Raw genomic sequence first — 14,988 nt, 5'->3', positions numbered from 1 at the left:
GGGTGCAGGGGGCGGGGGCGGGGGCTGGGCCGCGGGGGGCGCCGAAGCTGCAGGAGGGGGCCGGGCCGCCCTGCCCCGGAAGAGCGAGACCGCCACCCTGGGCTCCTCCTCCGGCTGGACGATCTCGCCCTCCTCGATCTCAGAGTCGCCCGGCGGCAGCAGGGTCGGCGGGATGGTGGCCCCGCCGGCCGTCACCACCTCCACCGAGACCTTGCCTTCCCGACAGGCCTCCGCCTCGGTCCCCACCACGAAGACGCGACGGCGGGTAGCTCCATCGACCCGGGTGGAGTCTACCTGCGGCGGCGTTCCTGGGGCCGGAGTTGGCTGTGGGGGCTGGGGGTCCGGGCGCGGGCTCTCGTCACCTGGGAAGTCCTGGCTCAGACTGTTGTCATCGTAGATGCCCGCCAGGGTCTCTGAGATGCGGCTGATGCTTTGAGACAAGGCTTCCTCCTCCTCTTCCTCTTCCTCCTCTTCTTCCTCTTCCTCCTCCTCCTCCTCCTCCTCCTCAGGTGATGGGGTCCCGGCTGATGAGCTGGGGTTGGAGCCAGTGGGCTCGAAGGGGTCGTACTTCTGCTCCGGAGCAGGTGGTGGGGAATAGGCCTCGTCGGTGGGGTGGAAGGGGTCATAGATGTCGAACCGGGGGGCAGGTGGGGCTGGGGGGGCTGGAGGAGGGGGAGGTGGGGGAGGGGAAGGAGAGGAAGAGGAGGGAGAAGGGGAGGGAGAGGAGGATGCAGAGGACGGGGCAGGGGGTGGGGCAGGGCCCCCGTCTCCAGTGCCCAAGGTGAGGAGGTGACGGGCACAGGAGGGTCGTGAAGAGTGAGACTGTGGAGACACTGCAGAGAAAGAGCAGAGACGGAGAGCCCCAGTCAGGCACATGCCCTCCTCCCAGGGATGAGCTGAGAGGGCCGCAGGCCAGCGCCCCAGCCCCCACCCCACTCTGGGGGCACCCTATGCTTTGCATGGGACAACTCACTGAATGCTCCTAACAACTCCGAGCTGGAAGTACCGCGTCCTTAAAGGAGGAAACCGAGGCACAGAGAGCTGCAGTGTCTTCCCCAAGCACACACAGCAGGGAGAAGGTGGGGTGCAAACAGCCAATGTGGCCCCCTAAGCCTGTGCTCCCAGGTCCTGAGATGCACACTGGCCTGCAGTCCAAGAACCCCCTGACCAGTGTCACCACAGAAGACAGGGCTAGAGCAGGGTCACCGGGATTTGAACCTAAGGCTGCTGCCCCAGCTGCCTCTTGTGGGAATTTATCCCATTTCCTGAAGGGAACTGTGGGCAGCTGAGAAGGTGAATCTCCCTCCAGAGCCTGGGAAATGGCAAAGCCAGGGAGCCCTGACAGTCCGAGTCCGCAACCCATGCACTTCACCGTGACGGGCCCCATCCGAGGGGCAACATCCACCTGGGACCCAGAGACACGGCCAACAGGTGACAGGAACAAGCAGTGTTCGGCCCTCCACACGGGCCAGGCTTTCCTGCCTAACCTCATCTGCCTTCTGAGACCCTGCTTTCTGAGGACGACACGGTCTCTGAGCCATCAATCCGGCACATGGTAACAACTGACCTGGGCTCCGCCTCCGGAGACACACACTGGGGCCCAGAGGTCCCCCTCAACCACCTACTCCAGGGACCCTGAGACGTCAGGGACACCAGCACGGCCATGTAGACAGTGGCGCCCGGGGGGCTCTGTCCATTAAGCTGACTTAGGCTCAGGTCATGATTTCACAGCTCATGGGTTTGAGCCCCGCGTCAGAGCCTGGAGCCTGCTTCGGACTCTGCGGCTCCCTCTCGCTCGCTGCCCCGTGCTCGCACTATCTTTCAAAAATAAATAAACGTTGAAAGAAAATTAAAAAAGAAAATAAAAGAGGGCAATCCCAGAGCCGCCTCTCAATCCAATCCCAGGCTCTGCTCCTCCCCCTGCCGGGACCGAGGACAAGGAACTCAACCCCCGGCCTGCCTTGGTTTCCTCATCTGTACAATGGACATTCATTTAGCCATTCAGTACCTTTTTGCTGATCACCTATCCTGTGCCAAGCGCCGTTTCAGGTACTAGGAAAAGAATAGTGAACACAACAGACAAAAATCCCTGCCTCCAAGGACTCCCCACTTGAGTGGGGAGAGAAATCTCCATGAGCCACACAGGAGGTCTGCCGGCCGCTGAGGCCCGCGGAAGAAAGGAAAGCAGGGAGGAGGGGATGAGGGCATTCGCACCTCACAGGGACGAGGGGACTAGATGGGCAGCTGTGCGCAACGAGCCAGACGGTGCCGGCCCCACGAGGACTCGGTGAGCGTGGGCTCTTCCTACCCCGCTTACGATTTATTACCACCGCAGGAAGCGTAAAACACGGACCAGAAAGGTCTGGAAATGCAAGACAGCCCTCCTTTATATAATCTTCATGCAATATAGGGTCACGGATGAGGTTTTTCCCCTGTAAAGTTCTTAATAATTTCCAAATTAAGAAAACCACTTCTAGTAGGAAAACAGACCAGAACGCCAGCATCCCCCACCAAACAACTCTTAGGTTCTAGATACATCTAGGTCACTGAAGGCCTGGGGCCAAATCTCCAGTGCCCTCTTTCTTGTAAATAAAGTTTTATTGGAACACTGCATGGCCCATTTGTTTATTTATCCTGTATGGCTTCTAATTTTAAAAGAAACGAAGAGCTTTTGGGGGGAGGTCCCCAAGGGCGTGGTGGGCCCTGAGTACAGTGTCCCCTGAGCCGAATGGACAGGTCATTCCACAGCTATAAAGAAAAGGACAAGGAAAACAGAAACTGGCACAGCATGTGTGGGCCACGGTCGGCTGCGCAACGGTGGCTTCTCGCGGCCCTGCTGCTGCACCCGAGCTGCCTGCGCCTTCCTCTCCTCTCCATGCCTCCCAGCCGTGCGTGCACACAAAGGACGGAAGTTGGAACCAGGCACTCCCACCAGGGTCCCAGGCTCCAGAAACATCACCGAGGAACTGGTTAGAAATGCAAATTCCCAGGCCCGACCCAGAACCACTGAATCAGAAACCCCGGGAGTAGGGGTGACCTGTGTGTTGGCAAGCACTCTCGGCGACTCACACCCACCCAAATCTGAGCGGCTCTATGCTGCTCACGGGGTTTAACACTGCGTGGGGCTGGGGGGCCGACTTCCGTTTGCACAGGTACGTGTCACAGGGCTTTACACTCAAACGGACCTGGGTTGTGGGGTCAGGGCCCAGGGCCACCGCTAAGCAACTGGCTGTGCCGCCTTAAACAAGGGGCTTCCCTCTTTTAGACTTTTCTCCTCTGGAAGACAGAGAAGCTAAGAGCCCCACCCCCACCCTGCCATCCTCGGTACATGAACTCCCAGTGCAGTCCCACGGCCACGCAGCGCCCTGGACGCCGAGAGCCTCACACGTGCTGGCGAGGACATCAATGTCTGCTGTAGGGACACCTGTAGGTGCACAAAGCCTTGCAGTCTCACAGGCAGAGGCGTAAAGATTTTGTCTAGACGACAGGATGGCCGCTGTCACTACGGACAAGAGCTGGCTCGCGCAGGGCTCCAAGGCCGCCTGCTCAGCTCTGCCCTGGCCCCACATACCCGTTTTGCCTGTCCTCCAGGCCCTGAGACGGGGCAGCAGGCTAGGCACTGGCAGAGGGATCGGATCCCTGTCCCCAATTCGGACCTCGGCCACCAGCTCCAGCATGTCCTCGCTTCTGCAGGGCGGAAGGGGGTGAGTGAGCCTGAGGGAAGCTGCCAGCTCCCCCGGCAAAGGCCTCCCCCCTCCTCCTACCCAACTACTCACTCGCCAGGCCGCAGGTCCAGGTGGCTGGGGACCCAGGTATCTGGGGGGTCCAGAACGCTCACCAACCCCGCAAGGAAGCTGTCTGCGGCCATGTCCAACACCTGGAATAGGGCAGGAGGGGCTCCAACCCGTCCCCCTCATGTGGCGGCCCACAAATACCACGTCCCCAGCCCGTAAACTTTCAGGGACCCAGACATCTGAGACCCCGAGAAAACGCAGAGACCCAACCAATTTCCTCATCCTGACTTGCCTCCAGTACTCAGGGCCCAGCCCCAGGGATGATGCCCCCCGCCCCTCCAACACCGCCGCTGATCAGCACCCTAACACCACGAGTCTGGGCCCCCAACCCCCTGCTCTTACTCACAGTAGCCGTGTCGGTCCCCCCTGACTCCTGGGAACGGGGCTCTGACCGTGGGCTCCGGCAGCCCCTCCACCGAAGGCCGTGACACCGGGAGCCATCTGGAGAGAGATGTGCATGGGGCACTGGACACGGAGACCCCATGGGGACAGAGCAAAGAGGTGCCTGCTCTGGCTCTTGAGAGGAGAACCAACCTCTTGCCCCTGCCTGCTCCCCCTGCCTGCACCCCTCACCTCCCACCGTGGGGCCCAGAAGGCCTTCCCTGGCACCAAAGCTGAGGCGTCCACGCTCTCACCCAGCTGACCTCCCCGCTGCCCTCACGATGGATTCCAGACAAGTGAGCCTAGCACGGGGGCCCGGAGTGCAGCTTTGCTGCCTCGCCTCCTGCTCGCACCCCAGGCCCGCCAGCCCCGAAGAACCACAACTCAGTCCTGCAATGCGCCCCTGTGCTGCACGCCTGCTGGGTGCCTCTGCCTACCAGGCCTTCCTCTTTACCAGGCAACCCCAGCACGTCCCTGGAGACCCAATTCTCCGGCCTGGCCCTTTAGGAAGCCTTCCCAGACCCCATGTCCTCCACACGCGCTGACCTGGGCCTCCTGCACTCTCACAGTGCCTCGGGGCCACCTCTGCGCTGTGCCTGTGCCTCCCCTCCCCCAGACCATGATCCCCTCCAAGGCGGCCATGGGGACCAACCCATATTTGGCTCCCTGAGCCAGCACAAGGGTGGTACCCAGACCTCAGAAAGTTTTCATGAATGCAACCAGGATAAAGAACATGGAGAGATGAGACGGGAGGCTAAGAAAAAGCAGAACCCATCGTACCTTTATCGTTTGGCAGGTCCCCCGGCAGGGAACTTCCCACAGCCTGCTGAATGGCCCGCTAGAGGAAAGGGGGGAGGGGGTGGAAAGAACGGGCGGTCAGGGGACCCGTGCAAATGGTCACGAGGTCTGCTCCTGGGAGACAGCCATTCCAGACACCCCTATAATGAAACTCAAACCCTGCAGAGGAGCCAAGAGTCCAGGCCCCCAGGCCGTCCTTCCCCCAGGGCCCAGGAGTTGGGCCCTGACACCTGCACTTCCGGCTGGCCGGTCCCTCCCTTGGCCCCAGACATCCAGCAGCCTTACCAGGATAAAGGCAGAAGGAGAAAGCGTGGGGTCTCTGTCAGGCGGCCCATCTCCCAGATCCTCGCCCGACTCCTCTGTCTTCCCACGAGACTCATCTTCTTCCTCCATGGTCACCTGGTAGTTGAGGGGGTGAGAGTCTGGAGTGCAGGTGGGGGTGGGGGGCAGTGGAAGGACCCGGAAGCAGGGAACGGACACAAGGGCCTCCGACATGGCTTTGACCAAGCGTCCCCCTCAGCATCCCTCTACCCTCTACGCCAGTCTGTGGGCGAGTCCCAGGCCCAGAGCAGACGTCACAGGGCCCAGAATGGCTCTCTCCCCTGGCCTCGATGTCCACTGCCCCCTTTCTTGCAGGGAGGCCTACCGGCCGCCTATTTCAACACTCCCCTCTCCAGTCACCGCTTAAAGCTCCCTGCACAACCCAGCTTTAAGACCTCCCTGCCCGCCCCCCTAAGAGCCAACCCTACGCCATGATTTTTTTTTTCCGGTTGAGTTGTGACTTTCAAATACTGTGTCTGGCAGTCCCCTACACTCTCCTTTCCCAAACTATGACACACGTCGGTGTGCCGAGTCCATCTCACATACCATGCCAACATCCTAAAGCAGAAGCAATTCTTGGGGTGAGGGACCCCCACAAAAAATTGCTATACACACAAAAAATGGAGCTACAAGAATGATGTGCAAATCCAGCACCGACCTGAAAACACTATTTTCGGAAAGACATCCAACTATCACGAATCCGCCCGTTGTGTGGAATCATAGCTAAAGCTTTCATGAGGACACGGAAATGCTCAGATCATAGGGAGGTTCAAAGATTACCCTTCAGACCGGTGGGTCCTTGATTTGGTCTTCAGAAAGCAGGAGAATTCCACCAGCAGCCCCACCCCCACCGCCGCAACCATCCAATCCGCTACTGTGAAAACACTACCCAGTCTCAAAGAGTTCCCAGAAAGCTTTGAAACCCCTGACTCCACACTTCTCTACAGAGGGGCCCTCACAGGAGTATATCTCCAAGAAGGGTTTTTAAGCAACTAGACTTTCTGCCACAGAATTAGCACAGCCCAAGGGCTCAAAACAATGTAACAAAAATTAGCTTCAAGGCCCAATTTTCCCCCTGTCTATCTCCTTCACTCTCCCAGCTGCACACCTGCAAACCAAATGCATGGATCTGGCCTCCCTCCTACCACAGATCTTGCAGCTCCGCGGAGCTCTGCCCAAGCTCCCCCCAGCAACCTCCCAGCTAAGAGCCTGTGGCTCCTCCATTAACTCCCCCCTAACATGTCCCGCCTTGTTACACCGCTGTTGACATTCCCCAACCCTGGAACTGCTCTGCAGCACCTCTGGGAAAAGCGCATGCCACGAGGAATGGTGACTGCCACATAACAGGGGCTTTAGTCAAGATCTGCTGAGGTCCCCAAGCCTTCTGCGGTGTAGAAAGATGCTCCTCTCTCTGCCCATGTAGACATGCCCCATGCTTTGCAAACCCATCCACAGCTCTTTGGATCTTTTTGACATGAAAAGGTTCTGCAGACATTGCTAGGTCCCTCAAGATAGATCAGTGGTCCCCAAACTACAGTCTGAGAGTGGTATACTGCTTCACAATTAGCTTGTTATTAAAAAATAATAATAAAAATAAATTGAACACAGAAGAACAGCCTTCACAAGCAGTACATGGGAATATTAATTAATGGGACTTTGGCATTAGTTAAATACACATCAGTATGCCCTAGGTCTCAGTAAAATAATGCACTTCTTACTGAAGAGATCAAGGTCACAAGAGTTTGAAAAGCATTGCACTAAATGAGTCTCAATGATCCTACAGCCTTCCCCAGACCAATGTGGACTAATTCCAACTCTCTATAGCTCCAGGGCAATGCAGAATTTTTAAAAACATTTTTCATTTCAATTGCATTATAAAGTACAAGTACATTTGAGCTGGGCAAATTTTCCAATACTCTCTTTTGTCTTGTTCTCCACGAGATTATCCAGCCCCAAAGGGCATTCGAATTGCTCCAGGAATAAAGACTGCACTCTTGCAGTCACACTGAAAGCTACCTAGATGGTTCCAGGTCCTTCTAAGTGCCCCTAGCCTCCTGTCACCCATATTAGACACTCTCAGACGTTAGAGACCCATCCAGGTCTCTTAGCACCCCCTAGTATTTGCCTCCCTCCCTTGGTGGGTGCATCCCACCCCCCTGGGTGGCCCTAAAAGACTTCCCAGCCCTCGAACAGTTCTTCCAGACCCGCTACATGCCCCCAGACCCATGTAGGTGAGCCGCATCCTCAAGTCAGCCCATGTAGACACTCCCAGCCCAGACATACCCCGGGCGCTTTGGATGGCTCTGCAGATACTCCTCAGCTCTTGCAGACCTCCTTCACCCTGGGACATATCTCAAGATCGCAAGATGGCCCCAGAACCCTATAAACAGACCCTAGCTTCGGGTCAGCTCGTATAGGCGATCAACAGTGTCTACAGATATGACCCAGGCCAGCTATGTGATGGAGGGCAGGCTCCAGTCTCGGTCCAGGCCCGGTGGACATCCCGAGTCCTCACGGGGACGCCCCGTAGATGCCCCCCGGAACCCACAGACGCGTCCCGGGGCCTTGAGAAGGCCCCCCGCTCGGCGCCAGGCTCCACAGCCGCTGCCGGGCCCGAGGCCACCCCACTAAGTCCGCCAGGCCCCGCGGCCTGTGGGGAGGACCCCGGGACAACTAGCGACCCGACTCCGCCCCGCCCACCCCGATAGGCCCGAGCCCCGCGGCCCAGACTGCCGCCGCCATCTTACCCCGCCGCTCGGGCTGCGGCTCCGGCCCCGGCGCGGGGCGGGGCGGGCTGGGGGGGCTCGCGAGCAGAGGGAGGAGAGAGAGGGGCGGAGCTAAAACGCCGCCGAGCTTGCCGGGACTTCAAGTACCGTGCACGGTGCCGTGAAGGCTGGTGGGAAGGCTCCGGACTCAATTTCCCAGCAGTCAATGAGGCACATAGGCATGGGCGCGCGCGACGGACGCCGGGAGGCGTAGTCCGAGCGTCGCCTCCGTCGCGCGAGGAGAGCAAGGAGGTGAGAGGTGAAGTGGGCGGGGTTGCGGTAGCCCGCGACAAGGCCCCACGGTGCCCTGCGCGCGCGCGGAAAGAGCTGAGGAACAGGAAGTGACGTCGACCACTCAGCCCGATCGCCGCAAGGGAATTGTAGTTCGAAAGAGCGGGAAGTAGAAAAAAGCCGGACTGGAAGAGAGTTGCCCCGCCCACTTTCTGGGGATCCCAGAATCCCGATCTCCTACTCTCCTCTAAATTTAGAACCAAGGAGCCCGACCCTACAACCTCCTTCTCATTTAGGGCGGAAAAGCCCAAATTCCGATTCTTCTCACTCAGCAGAGAAGTCTGGACTCCCATTTTCCCCCTGCCTGGAACCTGGGAGTCTGACCCCTTCTTCCTTCCAATCAGGAGTTTGGCCCTCAGGCCTGTCCTTCCTCAGACCATTCCTGGTCTCAAGCTCGTACTTTACAAAACACAAGTGTTCGGGCTCTCCACCCGGGTTCCCTTGGATCCAGAATTCTGAATCCCCGACCCCACCAACCCCTGGACCCAAGAGTCAGAGCCCCAGCTCCCCCCTTAACGTAACCTAGTAATAAAGACTCCCAGATCCCCTCCACTCCAGGACCCAGGAGTCCAGGCCTCCACTCTCATTCTCTCCAAGAAACCCCAAAGTCTGGGCCCTCAGCTTCTTCCTCCTTCAAGCCTCAGAAATCCTGGCCCTAAGGCCTTTCATGACTCGGCCATCCCGGCTTGGGCGAGCTGGCTCAGGGATCAGGAATGCAGTGATCTCACGGCTCCTCCCTGTCCCGTTACGCGGCGGTCCCCCTCCAGGGCCCCATCTCCCCTCCCAGTCTGTCTTCCGCCTGGCTGGGACTCCGGGAACCGGAAGCCTGGGTCCCTTAGCGGGCGGAGACTCCAGCGTCCAGCCTAGACGCCCGGGTCGGAAGCTTGGCTAGCATCCCAGGACGTAGGTGGAGCTTCCCTTCAAGACCTGCTCCTTCCTACAAGCGCGCCTATATACGGCCGCGCGCGAGTCCGTGAGCCCCGCCTACTAAAGCAAAGCCTCGGGGATGGTGCCCTTAGAAGCGAGGCCTCCGGGCTCTTCATTTGCATAGCACCTCCCCGACCAGTCTTTCCGACCCGTGGGTCGAAAGAGTGAGAGCTCTTATTATCATAGCCCCGCCCCCAAAGGGCCCGCCTGCTGAGAGCGCGTGGCGCTGCTCCTAGTGAGCACTGTTCTTCATTAACATATTCCCGCCCCATTTGGAATTCCCCTTGACAGCGAAAGACTTTCCCCTTCGCTTATTAGCATAGCTCCTCCTTTCTCCCCCCCCACCGTCCTTGCCTCCTCCCAGTGTCTCTAGACCCAAGTCCTTCTCTCCGGAGCTCATGATTATGCAGTAGCCCTATTAGCGCGGCCCGCCCCTAGGCCCCGCCCGGCCCCCCCCGGCCCCCCAAGGCAGTAGCGGCGGCGGCAGCAGCGGTGGCGACATGAGCAGCGGGGCGGCGTCCGGGACTGGGCGGGGACGGCCCCGGGGCGGGGGGCCGGGGCCCGGGGACCCCCCACCCAGCGAGACACACAAGCTGGTGGTCGTGGGCGGCGGCGGCGTGGGCAAGAGCGCACTGACCATCCAGTTCATCCAGGTAGTGGGCCCTCACCCGGGGGGGTGCCCCCGGGACCTAAAACTGAGCCCTTTCTGAGACTCCCATTCCCCCTCGATCCTTCACTGAGTACCTCCTATGAGACCTTCTAATCTTAAAAAAATCCCCGCAGATTGTGACCCTAAGCCCCCACCCCCCAGGGCCTCCACCCCCTACATAAGGGGCTTTTCTCTTATACTGGCATCCTGAAACCCACCATCCCTCCTCCCAGTACCCAAGACCCCGCTTCTCTGCTGACCTGACCCTGAGCACCTCCTGGGAGCACCCTAAATCCAGAAGTCATCCCATTTAGACTCTCATAGGGCCCCAACCCCAGGTCCCACCTCCTCCAACCCTGAGCCTCATCTCCCCTAAATCCCAGATCCCAGCTTCCTCCCAGAGCCACCAGAGCCTAACTGGAAGATTACCCCAGCCTAGCTGCTTTGCTCCCCCAGTATCTAGAAATTATGCCTAGACTTTGCCTGGGACCCATCTGGGACCATCCAGTCCTGAGAGAGGCACCCTTATAAGCAAGGGATTTCAGAAACATCGTGCCCCTTGGCCATTCCAGAGAACTGTAAATCTCTAAGTCCTGGGGATCCCCCATCCCCCGAGACCCAGATCTTCCCCCTTCCCCCAGGAAAACCACCTGCTTCTCCATCTTGAGTTTTCCTCCACTTAAATCCTTGAGCCCCTCTCAGAAACCTTGGCTAGCCCCCAAGTTATCTCCATCAAAGAAGCCCCAGATTCTTAACACCTCTGGAAAGACCCACTCTTTGGGAGTTTCTTTGACCCTATAAATGCATCTCAGAGTGTTTGAGACTCTCTAGATATGCACCTATATTCTATGACCAACCTCAGAAGAGTGCACCTTGGGGCTCTCCCCAGTTGTCATCCCTGAGTTTCTCCAGATGTGTTCTGAAGACATGCCCCTAATCCCCCCACGGCCTGGTCCTACACCCTCCCTTCAGGACAAGCCTTCTCTAAGCACCCTCCCTCAACAGACAGGATGCAGCCTTCAGACCCCCAGCTGCCAGATCACCCTTTCTCTCCTGAAAATCCACCCCTGCCCGAGAAACCTCCACCCCCTTCCCAAGGGAAACCCTCCCATCTTAGAAAAACCTTAGAAAGGTGTCTGCTTCTAAGATGCAGGGGCCCCTGGGCCCCAGACCCCTAGAGAGACCCCAGCCAGTGCCCACATTGACACCCTGGCCTATATAGAAAAAGGCTCCAGCCCTGGGCCCCTTGCACCCAGGGACAGACCCAAAGCTGGCCAAAGGCCTGGTTGGAGGCTGGCCTGACCCAGGCAGGAAGGGAGGGGCCCAGACTTCGGGCGGGGCAGTTTCTCTGCTGCTGGATTGGAACTGGGACCTTCCCCTGGGAGGAGACACTAGAAGCTGTGGAGGAGAAGGAGGAGGGAGAGGGAGGAGGAGGAGGAGGAAGAAGAAGGAGAAAAAAAAAGAGGGAAGGGGAGGAGTAGGAGAAGGGAGAGATCTAGAACGGCAGATACTCTGGACAATAATAGCTCCCAATAACTGAGCACCTACTATATCCAGACCATACATTAAATGCTTAACAGGACTTTCCCGGAAGCTCACAAGTACTGGATTAAGTGTAGTCCTATTTTTATCATTAATTTCCAAATGAGGAAATTGAGGTTCAGAGAGGGGAAGTGATTTGTTCAATGCTGCACAGCCAGGACGTAATCATAACGTAGGAGGTGTATTTTATACTAGAAAAAGAGCACCAGAAGAGACTCAGAAAGTAGACTATGTAGGGTGAGAAGGGACGGAGACTCACAGAGAGAGGAACAGAGACCCAGAAAGAGCAGGGGAGGCAGAGAAAGGCAGAGCCGAGGTGCAGGGCTACATCATCTCTGCTGCAGCACTGAATGAACGGCTGGGCTGTTAGTAAGAGTGTCTTCTTCCTCCCCACCAGTCCTACTTTGTGTCTGACTATGATCCAACCATCGAAGACTCCTATACGAAGATCTGCACGGTGGATGGTGTCCCGGCCCGGCTGGACAGTGAGGGCGAGGGAGGCAGGGAGCGGATGGGGGGATGGTGGTGGGGCTGAGGGCTCCTGGCGGGGGAGGGGGGAGGCAGGGGCAGCCAGTGGGAGCCCCATCCCCACGGTGGCCCCTCTCCCCCTGTCGTCAGTCCTGGACACTGCAGGCCAGGAGGAGTTCGGTGCCATGCGGGAGCAGTACATGCGCGCTGGCCATGGCTTCCTGCTGGTGTTTGCTATTAACGACCGGCAGAGGTGAGGAGTAGAGGGTGTCAGAGCAGGGGGCATGGGGCGGGGGCGGCAAGCTGCTGGCTAGACCTCACACCTGTGGCTTCATCCGCAGTTTCAACGAGGTAGGCAAGCTTTTCACGCAGATCCTCCGAGTCAAGGACCGAGATGACTTCCCCATCGTGTTGGTTGGGAACAAGGCAGATCTGGAGACACAGCGCCAGGTCTGGGACACCCCCCCTCCCTGCCTCACCCCACCCCAGGGGGACCGCATCTCAGCCTGGGAGGCTCCTTCCGGTGCATCTCCTATGTCTCTTCACATCAGCAGTCTCCTCCAGCTCGGCTCCCCTGGCCCCGCTCCCTCCACTGTCACACACATCACTAAGTGTGTTGCCCCCAAGGTGGGTCTCCTGGGTTCCCAACGTTGCACACAGGACTTTTCCCAGCAGAGATGGCTGGATGGCAGAGGGCACCTGCCCCCATCCCCAGGTCAACCAGCCCCAACTCTGCTCCGTCCCCACGGCCAGTCAACCTCCCACTCTGCCCCCCACCGCCTTGGCCCCATCCCTGCTCAAGGCCCTCCCCTGGCTCCCCAGCGCCCCCAGGAGAGAACTCCAGCTCTCCCACAAGACTTGATAGCCACCATGTCTTGTCTCTTCCCTCCTGGTCTCTCCACTTCCTATAAACAGAGACTACGTGATTTCCACACAGATCTCATCTTTTAAATTAAGCTTTTGGGGGTTTCTAGCCTCCCGAGCATTGCTCAGGCCCCTCCAGGGAACACCCAGGCTTCTCTGCAGGGGGAACTCAGTTATCTGATGTTCAGAAGGACAAACGTCTCCAGAGCCCTCCCTGACTACTTAGGTGGTGCTGAGCCCTCTTGGCATGACCCCCATGGATCTTCTTGGAACTTTTCCCTGAGCCCCTGCACCATGTAACCCGCATAGTGTGATGTTCTGCCACCCTTGGTTGGGACCCACCCTGAATGCAGACACCTGACTCCTCCCCTTGTCCCCCCCCCCCCCGCCCCAGGTCCCCCGATCTGAAGCCTCTGCCTATGCCGCCTCCCACCACGTGGCCTACTTTGAGGCCTCCGCCAAGTTGCGCCTCAATGTGGACGAGGCCTTCGAGCAGCTGGTGCGAGCCGTCCGGTGAGCGGAGCCCTCCCTTCCGGTCGTCCCCATCCCCAGCTCCTGTGATCCCAGCTCCTGCCACCCAATCACTAGGACCCAAACTCACTAGCTTCTTCCCACAGGAAGTATCAGGAACAAGAGCTCCCGCCCACCCCACCCAGCGCCCCCAGGAAGAAGGACGGGGGCTGTCCCTGCGTCCTCCTGTAGCCCCGGTGGCACGAGAGGAGCAACCAGCATAAGCTCTCAGGACCAGCTGCCCTCACGGAGCCTCAGTTTCCCCATCTGGGTTTCCCAGGATACACTACACCCCCATCTGTAATTCCTGGCCTCCTCCAGGACACTGCCACTGTGTGCCTTCTGCCAATGCCTCCTTTCCCCCACCCACGCCCCTTATCGGGGTGAGGGGCCCCCTGGGCATCCGGGTCACTGCTGTATATATAACTCCCCTCTCCACCCCCAGGGAAATAAACGTCACTGCCAACGTCAGAAAATGCTTTTTAAAAAGAAAGAACGGTTCAGGGGTGGTGGGTGAATTCAGGGCACACACGCCTCACTCCACCTACAGCCATCAGATTTACAATCCTTTGCTTCTTGGGGACAGAGGTGGGCAGGGGCCAGAGAACAAGCCAAGCGGGTGTCCAGAACCCCTGCTTCACCTTCACTGGGGCCATTCTGACCTTTTGTGTTCTGGTGGGATGGGGTTTAACATCTGAAATGGTTTTTTTTCCCTCTTTGCTGGCAAGTTCTAGAACAGCACTGCTCAGTAAGGTAGCGAGTAGCTACAGGTGGCTTTTTAAATTTATTGGATAGTGGTGTTCCAGAAGATTCCAGAATCTTGGCAAGAGGTCGCCGCTACAAACCCTGCCTGCCCCCTACTACCCCTACGACACCTTGAGAAAGACCGTTGGGCCGCAGGAAGAAGGGACAGGTGGGTGGAATGGTGTCCAAACAGCTGGCTGGCAAGTTCTCAGTTCTGGAAAGCTCCGAATTGGGCTGACTTCAGAGCCCAAACCGTCAATGGCCCAAGGGCCAGTGTAGACACATCCCATTTGAGCCTACGTCCTAGAAAGGGTTGAAGTGTGAGGCATCTTAAGGCCAGCCCAAACAAGTTGCTAACTCACTTGTTTGGGAACCCCCCAGTTCGACCCAGGACCCCCAATTCTGTGCTCTATTTGCTAACCTGGAAGGCCGGTGCCAGACCTGGAGACCACCACGTGCCCGTTTCCCATGCCTGACAAACATCCCTGAGCCCCACGACCTACTCCACACACTTCCACTTTAGAACGGTCACCAATGATCCACTCCCTGTCTCCACATATCTGCTACATTTGGACAGAATCTCTGGGGATCCCAAATTCCTCCCAGCACACACACCCCAGAACCCACTTCCTGGTTCCAGGGGAGATGAGGGCCCCCAGCAGGACCTCTGCCACCTCTTACTCAAGTGCCCTTTGGGCAAGTGCCTCTGTCTTCTCAGCTGTGAAATGGGGTGTGATCACAGAGCTACTTTGGAGAGGCCTTTAGAAACCGGGTCTGCACCCAGAAGACAAGCACAGTGCTGGGAATATGGTAAGCCATCTTTTATCAGTGACGGAGGCCCTGCTGTTCTCCTCTTGCCCCAGAACCATGAATGTCCCTCTGTATTCCAGATTCGAACAATGATTAGCTAAATATCCCTTTCCGGGTTTCATTA

General features: G+C 58.1%; 2 protein-coding genes across 2 annotated transcripts in view; one reads left to right on the top strand and one right to left on the bottom strand.

The window, feature by feature from the left end:
* The window catches only part of SCAF1 (SR-related CTD associated factor 1), a 13,086-nt gene extending 5,092 nt beyond the window's left edge, over positions 1–7,994 (bottom strand). The window contains exons 1-7 of the mRNA XM_029924351.1: positions 7,578–7,994; positions 5,259–5,372; positions 4,956–5,013; positions 4,141–4,235; positions 3,777–3,877; positions 3,572–3,687; positions 7–833 (exon numbers count right to left, since the gene is read on the bottom strand). Coding sequence (XP_029780211.1) covers positions 7–833; positions 3,572–3,687; positions 3,777–3,877; positions 4,141–4,235; positions 4,956–5,013; positions 5,259–5,366 — 1,305 coding nt within the window. The 5' untranslated portion in view covers positions 5,367–5,372; positions 7,578–7,994. The remainder of the gene's footprint in view (positions 1–6; positions 834–3,571; positions 3,688–3,776; positions 3,878–4,140; positions 4,236–4,955; positions 5,014–5,258; positions 5,373–7,577) is intronic.
* Positions 7,995–9,755: 1,761 nt separating this feature from the next.
* On the top strand, positions 9,756–13,781 carry RRAS (RAS related). The gene is made up of 6 exons (XM_029926157.1): positions 9,756–9,930; positions 11,866–11,953; positions 12,087–12,189; positions 12,278–12,386; positions 13,195–13,313; positions 13,418–13,781. Exons 1-6 carry the CDS (start codon positions 9,778–9,780, stop codon positions 13,500–13,502), a joined length of 657 nt encoding a protein of 218 aa, XP_029782017.1. The 5' UTR covers positions 9,756–9,777; the 3' UTR covers positions 13,503–13,781.
* The last annotated feature ends 1,207 nt before the right edge of the window (positions 13,782–14,988 follow it).

The sequence above is a fragment of the Suricata suricatta genome, chromosome 16 (assembly GCF_006229205.1).
Source record: "Suricata suricatta isolate VVHF042 chromosome 16, meerkat_22Aug2017_6uvM2_HiC, whole genome shotgun sequence".
NCBI classification, from domain to species: domain Eukaryota; kingdom Metazoa; phylum Chordata; class Mammalia; order Carnivora; family Herpestidae; genus Suricata; species Suricata suricatta.
Note: the sequence above shows the minus strand (reverse complement) of the source record. Positions and strands in the feature narration are given on the sequence as shown.

Bases quoted from the DNA above. Each gene is read 5' to 3' on its own strand.
- RRAS (XM_029926157.1), top strand. From the start codon at position 9,778: ATGAGCAGCGGGGCGGCGTCCGGGACTGGGCGGGGACGGCCCCGGGGC. The intron at 11,954-12,086 runs GTGAGGGCGAGG...CCCTGTCGTCAG, and splicing joins TGTCCCGGCCCGGCTGGACA to TCCTGGACACTGCAGGCCAG. The intron at 12,387-13,194 runs GTCTGGGACACC...CCCCCGCCCCAG, and splicing joins ATCTGGAGACACAGCGCCAG to GTCCCCCGATCTGAAGCCTC.